At 38.8% G+C, this 16,897-nt stretch overlaps 1 protein-coding gene across 3 annotated transcripts in view; it reads right to left on the bottom strand.

Annotated features, from left to right (window-relative positions):
* Positions 1-438: 438 nt before the first annotated feature.
* ERC2 (ELKS/RAB6-interacting/CAST family member 2) overlaps positions 439-16,897 on the bottom strand; it is a 1,112,164-nt gene continuing 1,095,705 nt past the window's right edge. For all 3 annotated transcript variants that reach the window (XM_075938889.1, XM_075938890.1, XM_075938891.1), the window contains one exon: positions 439-3,343. In XM_075938889.1, coding sequence (XP_075795004.1) covers positions 3,284-3,343 — 60 coding nt within the window. In that variant the 3' untranslated portion in view covers positions 439-3,283. The remainder of the gene's footprint in view (positions 3,344-16,897) is intronic.

Here is a 16,897-nt window from a genome sequence, read left to right as displayed (position 1 = left end):
AATGGAAAAGGCGAACAACTTACCAGGCAGCTGAAAAAGGAGCTGACTGTGCAGAGAATTTCACACCTTATAGCTTTTGGTCAGTAAAGTATATAAACAAAATGTAATTTTCTATGCAATTATACAGGGTCATGCAAAATATTATGGTTTAGAGTATCACTAAAGGAGTATATTGCGCGCTAAGTCCTTAATTCTCAAAACACTTCTTATCATGAATAATGTTACCCACCTTACAGAAGTAAAGTTACTCTGGTGAGCAGGTGTTTGTGGGACTGGGGCCTAAGAGACAATTTCTTTTTCATCCTTTTTGGAACAGTTTGCATAACAGTAACAATAGGAAGGATACATTACTTTGAATGGTAGCAATTAGAGAAATGAGGAGTGTGATGAATTTACCATGTGGGAAACATTTTATATTAGTTTTAATGACACTACATGGATTTCAGAAAGAAACAGTTTATTAGATGAATAGAAACAAGCTGATCAACAGTAAATACTTCCCATACACATGATAATAATGTTATGATCTCTACATACCTTGGTACTTCACACTTTTACTAAACATTAAATTACAATGACTGTCTAATACATGCCCACAGGTAATTTCTAAGGATTCCTTAGTTTCATATCAATGTCCTTAACCATATATCAATATCACAATCCAGAACATGCCACTTACTTGAGGAAATTATTACATGAAGCACTATCAAATGAGGGTTTAAGGTAAATAGAGAATACTGACCCATTGTTGCAGAACATCACATTCAAACATCACTCTACACATAAAACAAAAACAACTCCCTCACCCCCACACACATTGCAGATATAGTTTGTATCAACACATCTGAGGTCTTTTCATAAACACTGTTAAAAAGGAAATTTAAACTCACTTTCAAATGAAAGTCAATATGCAGTTACGTGCATACTAGATACACAAAATTCATTAAATACAAAATTCATACTGTACATTTAAATGAAACAAATAATGTGCAGTACAAGCCTGATTCCACACTAAAATAATTATTTATTTTAAATGTTAGCCAAAAATTAGTTTAATTCATTACATTTCAAAGGTGTGGGGGGGACTACCAAACATCGCTCAAATAAAATATTTTCCCAACATCACAGTGTTTATTGTAAACCCCGAGATTCTATTTCAGTATATGAAAAGATTTTCCCCCCAAATATCATAGATATCACATGAAATGAAAAAAAATGTTAGACAATTTTGTTTTAGAGGCTAACTCATAGCCCCCCGATAAAAGTTTAGATCAATACTCTTACAACATGAGTGGAGCAAAAAGTGCTCCTAAAATAATGTCTGTGACAAAATTGGCACATACATATAAATAGCTAACTATACAGTTTTGTTTTTATGACCCTATTTTCCCCTAGTTTATTTCCTACTTCAAGTATTCAGTTGCAGAGTTAAGGTAAAGACCTGACTGTAAGAGACAAAGACAGTTGTCCCTTACTATGACAACAAGTTCATCACAAAAAACTAGTTTTGTTGTCTGAGTTTGCAAGTGCAACATTTGTCATGTGTGCTAAATAAACTCCCAAGAGCTTTGCTGTTTTGAAAACAAAGATCTAAAATTCCATTGATAGTTAAAGGACAAACTTTTTAAACATGAATGAATTTGGATAAACTATGCTATACTAATTCTATACAATTTAGTCTATTTACTGAGATGAATCATCAAGAAGGACCCCTGCTTGACTTAGTTGCTTTTTCTTTGTACGAAAAATAATGGTACAACTAAATAAAATACTCTTTTCTAGACAACAATAATTTTAAAGGGGCTAATGTAGGTATGGCTCACATAGGATGTTACTTCTGGGATAATTGCACCAATGTTTAAAAAAAATAACATTTCTGTAAATTCAGTGCAAGACTTGAGGAATAACCACTTTAGAATCCTTTTTTACAGCAGCAAAGAAAAACTACTAAGAATTAAGGCCACCCATGCTTAAATTCATTGTTTGTCCTTTAATAATGCAAATATTCAATTGCCACTTGTGTCAGTATAGAAACATTTCTTCCAGTGAAGAAAAAAGAGATGCATCAATAAAATAAAAAAAAAAAAAAAAAAGAACATTTGCACATGTTTGCCAGACTGACTGAAAATGGTTATGAAGTTGTAAGGATCCTCTCTTTGAGGAAGTAGTAGAGATTTAACTCTCGTTTGTGTCTCATCACTACATATAATGACTTCAGATTTTTTCTTTTTCCTGGCATGTGCTTTAAATTATTTATCTTTATTTTAAATTCTTTGTTGATACAGACAGCTTTTAATTTCTCCTCATTCACTGATATTGTCTTGTTTAACAACTAAAATTCATTGGAATCCAAGTCGGAGGCTGTTTGTTCAATATAGAAAGCAATGACAAATGGTCCTTCATTTACAGGAGGCCTAATACATATACTGTATTCACAGCATTCTTATCTTGATATATTTATGAGTCCCAGCTTTTATTAATAAATACCTGTATGAATTTGGATGATAAAAGGTTGATCCACTCCTGTATATGTGTGTACCTATACACATATATACTTATACATTCCTCAAGCTTTTATCATCCACTAATATCCAACATGTAAATTATTGATGATCAATTTAGATGCCCCATGCATTGTCAGAGACACACACCATATTTTCATAAGGCTAATCCTTGCCAACAGCAAGTAGTACCAAAAATTGATTTCATTTCCAACCTGGCCCAGAGCTTAATACTTGTTATTACTATTGAAATGTGATTATTTGAAAAACAGTAGAAGTAAGAAAACAGAGGAGGGTACAGGCTTAGGTTTTACTGTTCTGAAAAGCCCACTTCTAACTGGGGGTAAGATTAATGCAGACTCCATTATATAACAGTTTACTAATACCTCTTTGCCAATCTAGTGCACTTTGAATGTTACTGTAGCATACGCTAAGCAGAACCAGCAGATGAAGATACTGCATCTAATAGAACCTGAATTACACATTAAAAATCAACACCAATTTATCAAAATTGGTTAAAGTATCTGTTTAATTGAACTTCATTAAATAATAATATTCTGAACACAAGATCTATTAAAGATGGAAATGAAGTTCTTGTAATTTCTGACTGAGTCCCCTTCATTATTTTCCAGAGTATCTGACTTCATAAAGACTACAAAAAATAATGGAGAAGACACCAATTAATGCAGCATTTCATCTGTTAACAACCACAGCATTCATCTTCCGTTTCTATCATCTGTTCCAGGATGTCATGGTTATGTTCGGAGATCCACTGCAATAGATTATTGGCTTAATTCTGCAGTGCTGCATTTTTCCTCCTCTTTCTCCAGCTCCTCTGACAACTGTAACAACACAATAAGCCATTCCATTTATTCAAACACTTGACACATACCAAAAGTCCCAGTTCTTACCCAGGTAAGGCTCTTAGGCAAATTTTCTTCTTACTTCCATGTGTAGGGAGTAAGAACTTAGGTTGAAATCTGGAAACCTTCTATTACATTTATAGTGTTCCAACAACCTTAGTACTAAGGCCCATGTTTATTTCTTCTACATTTATTTGTAAGGCAAGATCTAAAAGAATGGGGGTCCTTTTAAATTCCAAAGATGTAAGATACGACTGAACATTGTGATTTGCTTGCACGTTAGGCATATTTGCTTGTCTTATGCACATGGACAGGAGAGGACATGCTGCTATTGCTGAGAAGCCTAACAGTTTTATTTTGAAAGAAGGCATGCTCCTTTCATTTGTCTGCAAGTAGAAAAGCATTACAATTTGAAATAAAAGATAGATGCTTCCTGGTGCTGCTGCCCCTACAAAGGAACTGAGGGTCCTTAGTTCCAATGAATTCTGTGGCAGGTGAGAGTATTCAGTACCTCTCATGACTTTCCAGAAATGAGAGTACTAAATATAACAAAACATTTTACTGGTATATTTTAAGGTGAGTCCCTTTCAATTTGTTCGAACATAGATTGAAGCATTTTAGAAATGCAAATCTCAGATTTATGCAAATAGTCTTTATGACCCTTTTTGTCCTGTAACCACTTACCACAAGCATTGTGCTTACTCGTATGAGTAGTGCTATTGAAGTCCATGGGATATCTCAAAATAGTAAACATTATGGACCAGAGTCAAAACCCTAGGAAGCTAGTTGAAAGACTTATGCCTTCAAAGGGCTTTGGACCAGGCACAACATTTGTTAGTAAGTATATGCAGGGTCAGGTCCAAGTCATTTTAATTGCAACAGAACAATAATAACAATAAAATGTCTAACATCCTTATACACAGTGCAGTCAAACAGTCTTATAAAGTACATGTTTAGATCAGATGTCGGGGAGGAAACCAGATAATTCCCCTGCAGTGGATGTACACATTCATTTTTTAGGTCTGTGAATGAAAAAGGACAAATGTATTTACTGACTAGGACTCTCAATGTTGATCTCACATTCATGTAAGTGAAAATTTCCAAAATGTCTGTTTTAAAATAGCATACAATATTTTATTACATTCAACAAATATTTTTTCTGCTCTTGATACTGTTAAAAGACTATGATGGAGTTGTTTTGCAAATAGAATTATCTGGCTAAAAATGGCTTTTTTATTTTTAAAAGCTGACACTTTAAAAGTGTAGTTATTCTGAAAGTGTAGCTCCACACGATTTAAGTGCTGTGGACAAATGAACAAGCAAAGAATTTGAAATCTGTATTTATAGGTACATGTCTGTGCAGTGGCTGTATATACTTACAACCAGATGTACTATCAATATTCATGCAACAACTTGGTTCAATTCTTTTGGTTAAAACACTTAGGCCAGATCTACACTAGACCCAGCAGGTCAGCTTATGATATGCAACTCCAATTACGCAAAATGTGTAGCTGGGTCAGTTTACCTTAAGCCAAGCCTTGGCAGCGTTCACACTGCAGGAGGTTGATGGAAGCAAACACTCCCATAGGCTTCCCTTACTCCTCGCTAAAGGAGAAGTACCAGATGCCAGTGGGAGCTGCCCTCAGCATTCAATTTATGGGTCTAAACTAGATCTGCTAAATCAAATGCCAAAAGATGGAACCTCTGGAGCCTTGATCTTCCAGTAAGCAAAGATGTTCCCTTAGGGCCTGGCTCAAAGCCCATTCAAGCAGATGCACTAGAACAGGGCTACTCAAATTTGGAAGCCCTGGGGGCCACAGTGATACAGCACATGCCAAGGGCCGCAACTTTAGTGTGGCTGCATATATATGCAAATGCATATGGAAATATATGCAAATAGCTTCTTTCACGCTGACAGGCATGAATATAAAGATTAAGCTTTAAGCCACAACGCTGGACCCAAACATGGCCATTGTGAGCCAGTCAGCACATCTCAGGCTCTGCCGACAAGGCTAAGCAGCCAGCACTTTCCACAACACCCCAGCGCTCCCAGCACTTCCTCCCAGGAGGCTAGAAACACCAACACCCTGCACCCATCTGTTCCAGGCAGCCCGTCTGCTTGTGTCTTTCAATGTTCACTCCGCCTGGGAGATGCCTCGCCATTATGGAGCGTGTTCCCAGTGGAGGCCATGTTCAAAGGATCCCACCAGGCCACATGTTGAGCCCCGTGTAAACCCAAATCGCACCACAGACCGCAAACAAATGGGCGGCCTGCAGGCTGTGTGTTGAATAGCCCTGCACTAGAATAATTTTTATAGGTGGGGGGCTGAGAGCCTAACTACAAACATGTATATAATAGAAACCACTTCAAGCTGCAGTACCCCCTACACTCCTTGTTTTAGCATCTATGCACCAAGTCAAAGGACAGATTTCTACTGTAGAGCTCAGCACAGATAGAACATTTGAATATGCATCTGCATGGATATAAAGAGGATCTCTGCAAATTTGCTGGGTTGTAGATACAAAATTTGTATTCGCATCTGCATCCGTATCTGCAAAAATAAGATGTAGATATCGGCATCCATATCCGCAGATGCAGATACGCATGGATATAAAGCGGATATCCACAGATTTGTAGGACTCTATCCCAGTGACTTCAATGGGCTTTGGATCAGACCACTGAACAAGACAAAATGACTTCTGCAGAGCTGGAAAGCAAGGGAGTTCCTAAAGTGGATCATGTTACTAGTTCTGGCACATAAAATCTTTGCAAACTTTTTATGAAAAAAGTAAGTCAGAGCATGTGTTACATTTTGTGAACTGTGCATAGTTCCCATTCTTTTGTGCACTGAGGATTTTTAAAATCATCATTCAAAGAGATATATAAATACAGGAAACACCCATGGAACTTAATGAGTTGTGTACATTCCTGCAATTATTAGAAGAAAAAATTGTTGACACCAATTTAACAAGCTGGGATGTGAATAAAACAATCATACTGAATCTTGTATATCTTGATATTTTACCAGCTAAAGGACCTTTACAATTAATGCTCATTTATGCTGCTAAAAGTAAGAACTCATAACAAACAATGTTAGTTTGAAGAAGAGCAATAAAATGCATAATACAATCTGCCAAGTCCTTTATCCCATTTTTCATTGAGGGTCTGTCATACAATAACAAAACTCCTGGATAAAACTCAACCCTCTTAATCATCCAATTCAGTCATGAGGAAACTACATTATTGGAAGTAAATAAAAAACCTGTTCACCACAAGTGGGAAATGCATAATATTTCTCAAATAAGTCAAATCAATATATAAAAGGATATTGCTGTCAAACACCTATTAGGTGTGAGTAAATATAATTTATATTTGTGTTTCTGCAAGGCAGTGCATAGCATTAGTCACTAAAAAAACATACAAACCTAAGATTTGGCTAGCTATATTGGACCTGATACTCAGCAGTGCTGAGCACCCAAAACTCCAAGTAATGTGAATGGGAACTGTGAGTGCTCAGTACCTCTCAGTGCCAGTAAGGTTTCACTGAATGAAAATTACACAGGGATCTGAAGATATAAAAAGTGTGATTGTTCATAATATCTTTCTTCAGATGATTTTTTATTTTGGATAGACACCTGCCTGATTACTAGTTCTAGTTTCAGTCCTTTCCTTTTAGTGGTTATTTGCAGAAACAAGCTGGGGGAGGGAGAGGGTAAACACAAAGGGGTTAAAGGGGAAGCTGTTTAATAACAGTAGTAAAATGCAGGCTATTTTTGACGTCTGAGTTAATGTCCATTATGTTCCATATGCTTTCCAAATGTTTGCAACAAGCACCCATGTACAAAAACAGATACTCATTCACATAGACTCAAATTGCCCTCTCCTAACCTGTTACACATTGTACCAGAATAAAAGGCCAATAACTGATATGGTAATTAGCATGTGTGTGTGTGTGTGTGTGTGTGTGTGTGTGTGTGTGTGTGTGTGTGTGTGTGTGTGAGGGGGGGAAATAAATGGTTATCGTTAGGAAATGGGTATCTAACCAAATGTCTGTACTACAAGGCTATCATTAATGAAAATTTGGTAGGGCCATTTCTGTTCATTAACAATCTATTACAAGTCATCTGCATAATGACTTACTATCTTTAAAAATGTTGTCAGAATGAATTTCTTGTGTTCCTATTGAAGATATGTTTATTATTATGATCAAAATAGTAACAAATTATGTTACTTACTTTAATTTTTTTGGTCTAAGCAACTATCCAAAATGTAACAATTCAAAAACAGGATAATAGACCATTGATATTGCAAGTTTTAAAATTGTGCTGTGGAATGCCACATTACAGTCTGAATGTAGTTACGATCCAAATACATTCTTAAGCATTTGTGGTCAACCCTAAACTATGAAATATTGAGATCACTAATGAAAATGGCATGGAGTTATAATCTTGATTCTGCCACTGGCTCAAGGTCTCACCTTGGGGGGGGGTCACATAATATTTCTATGCTTTCGTTTGCCCTTCTGAGTAAGAGGGTTAATCCAGAATTACCTCACTGGTAAGATTCTAAAGACTATATATTTATAATGTCTTTTGATATTCTTGGATGGGTGCTAAATATTATTTTTCAATCTCTGAATTTGATTAAAACTAAGATGATAAAAGATTATTCTCATATATTAACTTACAAATATAGAAATCAGCATGTGGTTTGTTCAGATAATTGTAACTATCAATATTAGCGTGTACAGGTTGAACTGTTCTAGTCTGGCACTCTATGGTCTGGTAACATCTATGGTCTGACAAGATTTTAATTATCTAGATGTCCACTTATTGTGTGGCCAAGTTTCCTGCAGTCCCATAAAGTTTGTTTACAGCAACCAGTCTTGGATCTCAGTGTTCTGTGCTGTTATTTAGCTCTAATTTATCCCTAAATGTCTTCTAAGAGCCCAGTGTTGGTAATGTTCCTACACAATATTGACCTCCTGTAGTTCAGCAAATTCTCTGTTTCACCACCAGTCAGACCCCAAAGGTGCCAGACCAGAGAGGTTCAACCTGGATTACAGAAAAGGAGATTTCCAAGGTCTTCAATGAAAATTACTATGAGAGTGTAACATAAAAACTGCAGTTGGATTGATTCAGAGGCTGGATTTAGCCAAGAATCTGTTCATGACCTCAGTGCAATCCTGCAGTTTAGATAAATGAGAATCTTGCAGACTGTTTTTCCCCTTTCACAGGTGCAGTTGTAATCATAATCAATATTTAAAAACTTGCAGTACAACACCAGGGATAAGATTGGGTCCTTTTTTATGCAAATCTAATAGAAATGTGCTCCACTAAAATTTTCCTTATATTAATGCATTATTGAACACAATAGGCTACCTATAATCTGAACTCTGCTATCTCTACAACCTGAGGACTTGTATTATTCCTGTAACTTTTTGACAGCCAAATCCTTGGGAAGAGATTGTTAGATCCACAATGAAGATTTTGAATGAATAAAGACCTGCCTGTTTCTACCTGAGCATAGCCTTCTGTCAATTACTTCTATATGGATTATATGGATTTACAAGTCTCTACTAAACAGGGCCAGATCAGGAGAAATAATTAAAATAAACATTTTTATCCAACCTGAAATAGAAAACTTACACTACTGAGACGCAAAAGACACCTAAGACACTTGCTGAGTTAAGTGAAAAGGTAAAATCTAGCTTGAATTTATAGCATTCCTTCAGTGTCCCTCTAGGAGTTTGGCTTTATGCCAGTGTTCCTTGTTAAAAATTTGTTAAACGTGTTTGGCATTAATGCAAACACAAAGTACTCATTTGTTACAAATTCTATTGGAATGCATTCATTTAAGGCAATGAAGTAGTTACCAGAAAAGAAAAAAATGTTCATTAAGTACATTTTAAAAATACAATGATGTATGCAGTGCATAACTATGGCGCCCCAGTGGCTATATAAATATCTGACAGAATAACCACAAGTCGTGTTTGGTTTGAAATTGAACTCTTTTAAACATAACTGATAGAACAAAAACAGGTTTTGTTTGTTGTGAAAACTGATGTTAGCTTTTCTTGTTTAGAACTAGTTACAATAATCAAAGTTTTGGCATACCATTTCTTACATCTCAAATCAATAAAACATACAAGTTAAAATTATACAAAAGTAAGTCTCTTGATTCAAATCATAAGTTGAGTGCTGCATATTCTATACATAAAACAAAACATTCTGCTTTTGGGACAGCGCATTTTAGTCATTCTTAAAAATTCCACTTAGAGGAAATGACACCTGTTAGTTTTGCAATTGTCTGACATTCGGGTACACATGTAGGCAAAGAGTGCACTGCTTAGTCATAGTACAGTAAGAATCAGAAAAAATAAGCATCCCAAATCCTGTTTAAACAATTTACATCTTAATAACTTAATCTCTTCTTCATGGTAACATATAATATTCCTGAATTTTTTTAGAAGAGACAGTTTTGAAGTTTGTTTCTTAGATGCTAGAGACTATCATTAAATTGTTAAAACAGAAAACCTCTTACTATATATTACTTTACAGATTATCCACAGTAAATTTTAAAATAGAAAAAGTGTGATAAGTTATTCATTTTTGAAGATTCAAAATAATAGCTAGAGTGAAGTAAGAAAATGTAGGTATATTTAGTGATTCACAATAATCATCTGTAAAACAAATATTTTTTTAAAAAGGGGCTATATTAATTTTCAGGATGGATAATTAAAAATGATCACATTTTGTTGTTGTTTATGTTTTAAACCATTTACATAATAAAATTAATCTGCACAAAGGCTCTAGAACTAGGATTTGGATTCTTGTGTGGATTTGATTAATCTTACAGATTTCTATAATGCCAGAATTGTCAAACTATCCTTAACTTTTTGACAAAGTTGTAGATGAGGGTAAGTGGTGGATGTGGTATATCTTGACTTTAGTACCGCTTTTAATATTGTTTTGCATGACTGTCACAAAAATTAGAGAAATACAACCTAGATGGAGCTACATATGGGGTACATAACTGGTTAAAAAAGTGTTTCCAGACAGTAATCATCAGTGATTGTCAGGCAAGCTGGAAGGCCATATCAAGAGCGGTCCTACAGGAATCAGTTCTGGGTTCAATTCTGTTCAATATCTTCATCAATGATTTAGATAATGGCATAGAAAGTACACTTATAAAGTTTGTGGGCAATACCAAGTTGGGAGGGGTTAAAAAAGTGTTTTGAATGACTGGATTAAAATTCAAAATGATCTGGGCAAACTGGAGAAATGGTCTGAAGTAAATAGGATGAAACTCAATAAGCACAAATGCAGTGTACTCCACTTAGGAAGGAACAATCAGTTGCAAACATACAAAATGGGAAATGATTGCCTAGGGAAAAGTACCGCAGAAAGCGTGCTGGGTGTCACAGTGGATCACGAGCTAACTATGAGTTTGGAGAAGAGAAGAGTAAGGGGAGGGTACATAATAACTATTTTCAAATACATAAAAGGTTGTTACAAGAAGAAGGGAGAAAAATTGTTCTCTAACATCTGAGGATAGAACAAGAAGCTATAAGCTTTAATTGCAACAAGGATAGTTTAGAGTGGACATTATAAAAAGCTTCCTGTCAGGGTAGTTAAACACTAGAATAAATTGCCTAAGGAAGTTGCAGAATCTCCGTTATTGGAGATTTTTAAGAGCAGGTTAGATAAACACCTGTCATAGATGGTCTAGATAATGCTTAGTCCTGCCTTGATGTAAAAGACTTCACTGAACTAGAATTTCTCTCAAGATCCTTGCTAGTCCTATAATTCTGTTCTATGAATTGCTAATTTCAGGTACAAATAACAACAGATACCATAGGAATGAATAAAATCAATTTTCTCCAAATTGTTTGGGTAATGAGAGCCCTTGAAAACTACTGTACTGTTATATGATAGAGCTAGATGAAGTTTATGAGCCTTGAGACTATTTAGACAAGGATGCTTTCTCCAATAGAAATGTTTAAAAATATCAAAATTAGGACATGGATGTTACTTGATAAAAATGTTCAATAGATATTTATTTTTATAAAAACAAATATGGTGCAAAAACAATGTTAATCAGAACTATGCCAGTATTTAAAACATTCTTCAGTGTGTAGTTTCTACATTAAAGGGGGGATCACAGGATCTCCATTAAGAAGCACTTCAAAATATTGTTCTCAGAGGGCCTGAATCAAAGTCTATTGAAGTCAATGGACAAACTCCCTTTGATGTCAGTTGGCTTTGGCTCAGGCTTAGAAAGGGAAGAAAGGAGCAGTCAGTAGTGGCACGCAGCTATTTGCCAGGATGCTTATGTCTTTCCTAAGACACAGAGTTCAAAACAGGATGTTTGCTAAACATTTTAAATGAGCAGAAAGATTGAATCATGAAGTGGCTCAAACGACAAGAGTTCCCAACATGATCCTAAATGTTAGCAACAGTAGAGATTACCGAGTGAAATTTGAAGGAGCCTTTTTCATCCTTGCTGATTGTGGAATGCCATTTATTCTCCTGCTAGGGACTAATTAGGGGCTTTGTCTGAAGATCAAGGTTTTGCAATCTCTGCTTCTTAATAACACGGTCTGCCTGTCCGCCACCTGGTATAAGGCAAGGTACTCTCTTTTACTCCCAAACAGCAGGCACTGCCTAAGGCCCATGCATGTGCTGACAGGAAGCTGTTCCGGCACTTTTAGTAATTTAACTACTTCACTCTTGGCCCTCTATAGCCATACTCAAAGTCCTGAATAAGCAGTGACCCCTCCAACAGGAGTACACCTGTTTAATAGAAATCACTATGTGTTTGGGTATCAGATAGAAAGGGAAATCTAAATATATATTCATGATAATAAAGGATGACATCAGATTTATATGGCCTGTTTATTTATAGACAAAGTGGAGGACACAAATCAACAAACCATTTGTTTTCTTTTAGATATAGAGATAATTCAAACTTTTGGTGGCTGACAAATGAAGTGGTTAAATAAAAGCTGTGTCAAGCCCCCAGTCTAATAAGTCATCTTATTAGGAAGTTGTGATGCCCTGTTTGCCCTGGCTTGTGGCTTGTCTGCTCTACTGAAAGATCTCCTGCTGGGACCTTTGTGGCATTACATGAGGTAGCGAAGGCTGCTGCAATATATGAGCCTTGATTTTGAGCAGCCAAAACAGCAGGAGAACTAAGCTGCAAAGAATTAAACATGTAACAACTCTAAAGCACAGCCAGTGATTGAGGTTGGCCCTTCTGCTGTTGACACATTCTGGCCCCTGTAGGTTGTGGTCACTAAGCCCATTAGAGTTGCAGTGTGGCAACAGCTAGTTCAGCAAGTTCAATGTGTTTCTGTTTTATTTCTAAATACAGGGTGCAAGCTCGCAGTGATAGCAGAACGAAGTAAGGCAACAGAAACATGCTATAAACACAGTCAGCATTGTCAGGGATGTGAAATTTGTTTTCAAACTGTTTATTTTTGGCAGATGGAGGTTGGATGACTTTTTGCATTTTGTTAACTGTATTTTAATTTCAATTTGCTGTGAGCTTAAAAAAAAATAGAACCACAACCCCTTTCCCCCCCCCCCTCCCCGAATGAGATTGTTTCCTTTTAAAAGAGAAAATTGTCACTAGTTAGAGTGATCTTTATGTTACTAGGAATTCAGGGGGAAAAATGAAAACAGATGGCATGAACCCACTAAAATCTCATTTAGGGTTAATCCCATTCATTGGCACTCACTATAATTAAATCCACACTCCCCATAAGTCTGGTAAAAAGATATGCAAAATACCCCATTCAGAAAAAAAATCAGAAAATGTGAAATGTGCTCTAAATGATGAGCACACTTAAACAAATGAGATGTCTATATGATCAAGACATGTAGGACTAGATTTCAAAGAAAAAATCCCAGGCAAGTCATTTAATCTAAGCAGTATGTATAACATGCTCATTTTAAAATGGTAATTCCTCCTTCCACAGGAATTATGCTTTTCTGTGCACTCTATGAATGGTAAGAGGTTTCTACTCCTTGCCAGTTGGAGTGACCATGTGGTCCTGAATACTGAGGGTTCTCAAAATGAGTGTTTGATCCCGGTTTTTCTAAACTCCTGTGGCTTGTCACTTGGAGGAGCCATTGATCAGCACAGATGGGGCATATGACAGCTGGTAAGTGTATGTGTCCCTCAAAGACTTTCTTGGTCACCAAAACAATCATAAACTGCCAACTTGCTTTCACCCCTACCGCAAGGCCTCTTGGAGACCATCTACCCCCATTGCATAAATCCTGGAGTCAAACACTCACTATATGTAGATTTAAATCCACAGGGCCTGGGGAAAGAGGAGGAGAAGGGAGCTTCTTGGCTGAGTACAAGGAGTAGGCAATTTCTCTTGGCGTATGCATCCCATCCTTGAACAGGCTTTTCACTTTAAAATATGGTCACTTCACTGACAATACATCATGTAGCAGCTGGTGAATCTGCCACCTCATGCTGTGTGACTAGTAGATTCTGATCCTACCAATTCATGGCAGTAGCCAGCTACTTTTTCCAGACAGACATAAACCTGCTGCAAGGAGCAAAGCACATTCTTTGTCACCACCACTGAAGAAAAAGCTTTCCTTCCCGTCCTCCATTTTCTGTTCTTGGTATTTGGCCTGAAGTAAGTTAGGACATAGCTATGGGAATCCATTGATGGAAAGGCTCTGGAATCTCCAGTGTTGTGGGATTTGCCTTTTCTGTCATGCACAGATTTGCTGATAGTGCTTTGGGGATTAGAAGGGAATACTCCCATATATATTGTCCTTGCCATGAGAAATTTGTTTTAGTTTTCCCCTGCAAAAGTCAACTCATAGTTAACAGTGAAAACTATCTGGAGTTGCCTTTAACTAACTCAGGTTACTATGGTTTTCACTGTGCATTGCTTCTAGAAGCATACTGGTGTAACCCTCCTGCCGGAAGCAGTCAGCAGACAGAAGGGCCAGGTTCAACATCTAAGGAAGTTCTTTCAACAAGGTAACCAAACTGGCTTGAGCTTCCATCCAATAAACTGGTAAATTCCAACCTACCCATTGGGCACCTTTTGAGGCAATTCTTCCCCTCTCGCAAACCCTGAGTCAGAGACAGAAACACTCTGTTTAATAAGAGTAATCTAGCAACAACCTACAGGAACACACATAAACCAAGAAAACCCATAAGTAAGGTACCATGTCTGGAGTCCACAGGTCAGAGTCTTTTGATTAAAGGTCTTTAGTCCAACCCCCAACTCATATAGGGTATGTCTACACTGCAAAGTTAATTCGAAATAACAGCCGTTATTTCGAATGAACTTTAATAGCGTCTATACATGCAAACCCCTATTTCAAAATGAATTCGAAATAGCAGAGTGCTTAATTCGAATTTGGTAAACCTCATTCTACGAGGAGTAATGCCAAATTCGAAATAGCTATTTCAAATTAAGTGCTATGTAGACACTTAATTCAAAATGGGGGGCCTCCAGCCCTTCCCAGGGAGCCCTGGTGGCCTCTCTGGGCACAACCAGGAAAACTTACTCTCCTCTCCCCCAGCCCCGGAGCCATTAAAGGGGTAGAGCCTGGTGACAGTGCCTGTGCCAGCTCCAAGCCTACCAGCCCAGAGCCAGCAGTGGCCACTGGGGCCCCGACCCAGTGGCCCCAAAACATGAGCCAGCAAGCCACTGGCAGCCAGCCTTCCACTGCTCCCCAGGAGCAGTCTGCCAGCTACCAGGAGCCTAACAGGGGCTGGAGAAGGAGGGTGCCTTCCTGGTCCAGGGTGGAGATCATGGACCTTATTCAGGTTTGGGGGGATGCCCCCAACATCCATGATTTCCGCACTAGACAGAGGAATGCGTCCATCTATGTCAGGATAGCTGCAAGCCTGGCTACCAAAGGTCACATGCGAACCCAGGAGCAGGCTTGCATGAAAATCAAGTTGGTCTGGGGAGACCCCCCAACCCTGGACCATGAGCTTCCCCTCCCCCTTCTTCCCCTTGCTTCCCCCTTCCAGCTCCCTCCTCCCAGGTTTCTCCCTCCCCTCTCTTCCCCTCTCTCACCTCCTTTTCCCGGTCTCCCCAGAGGTTCATCCTCCCAAGTTAAGTTCAATAAACCCAGTTTCTTTTTTTGAATGTACATGTCTTATGTTTGACATCAGGAAGGGGGGCTAGGGAGGGGCAAGTGGAAGGATATGAGGGAGGAATGGGGCACCGAGCCCCTGGTGGGGAGGACTGGGGTGGCTCTGAGGGCTCCTTGGGGTGGACGCTCTCCCACAGGGCCTGCTGGATCCTGACAGCCCTCCGATAGACCCCCCCCGGATGGCAGCCTGCAGCAAGTGCAGCCGGACTGATGGCAATGACCCCACAAAATGCATTGGTATGCCCAGGGGCAGCTCTGGCTCCATGTGACTGAGTGCTGTGGTGTCCCGAGTGCAGGCACTCAGGGCACTCCAAGACAAGACTGCTTTGCTGTCCCACACTGAGGTAGACAAACAAGCGGGGAACCCTGAGAACTGTCTGTCCGGGGTGGGGGTAGGGTCCCTTTAAGCACGGAGCTCAGTTAGCTTCAGGCAGCAGCCCCACACACTAAGTCCTAACCAGATGCCCTGCCGGCACTGGTTCCGGCCAGCCTTAACTTTGGTTCAGGGTCCACTTAGTGTGGACATTCTATTTCGAAATAGGTTTTGTGTGTAGATGCATTAATTCAAATTAGCTTAATTCGAATTAACTATTTCGAATTAAGTTAACTCGAATTAACGCTGTAGTGTAGACATACCCATAGTGTGGTTCACCCCACTTCAAACACCTCACTCACAGCTCTGTCCAGTAAGTGCTTACACAGAGTCCATATGTACATTATCATGATGTATCCACTCACTGAGCATGTGTCAATACCATCTACATGCTGCTCCTGCTGGCTGCGCAGCTGGTCACATGCCAGTTGCCTGCCACTGCTCTCACCAGCCACCAGCCAGCCACTCCTGCCAGTCGCCTGCTCCTGCCTGCTGCCCTGCTGGCCACCTGCTGCTCCTCCTTCTGGCCACCTGCCAATCATTTCCTCCAACCACTTGCTCCTGCCTGCTGCCTGCCCCTGCCAGCCAACCTGCTAGCCTCCTGCTGGCCGCCTGCCAGCTACCTGCCAGCTGCTCCCGCCAGCCACTACTCCTGCCAGTCAGCCTTGTGATGGATTTGGCTCTAGGGCAAACCTAGTGATTTCAGCTCTCTGTGATGTCAGCTTTTCAGTGATTTCAGCTCTTGGCCCGCAGCACAACCCAGCCAAAAGATTCCAGCATCAACAGGAAAAACATTTTAAAATAATAAAGAGACTCCTTATGCAGTCTGTTTTAGTTCTATCATTAGTAGAGGGGGAGAAGGGAAACAGGTTGAACCAGTCTTATAGCTCATGCCCTTCCCCCCAGTTCACTTCACAGAGTTTGGAAGAGAAATCACAGTGTCTCTCCTTTGAACCAAGTTAAACACAGTCTGCTTTTTTGCATTCCCAAGAACTGCAAGCATCGATGGTCAT

This window comes from Pelodiscus sinensis, chromosome 11 (assembly GCF_049634645.1).
Source record: "Pelodiscus sinensis isolate JC-2024 chromosome 11, ASM4963464v1, whole genome shotgun sequence".
In the NCBI taxonomy this organism is placed as follows: Eukaryota; Metazoa; Chordata; order Testudines; family Trionychidae; genus Pelodiscus; species Pelodiscus sinensis.
This window is presented reverse-complemented; position numbering and strand designations above follow the sequence as displayed.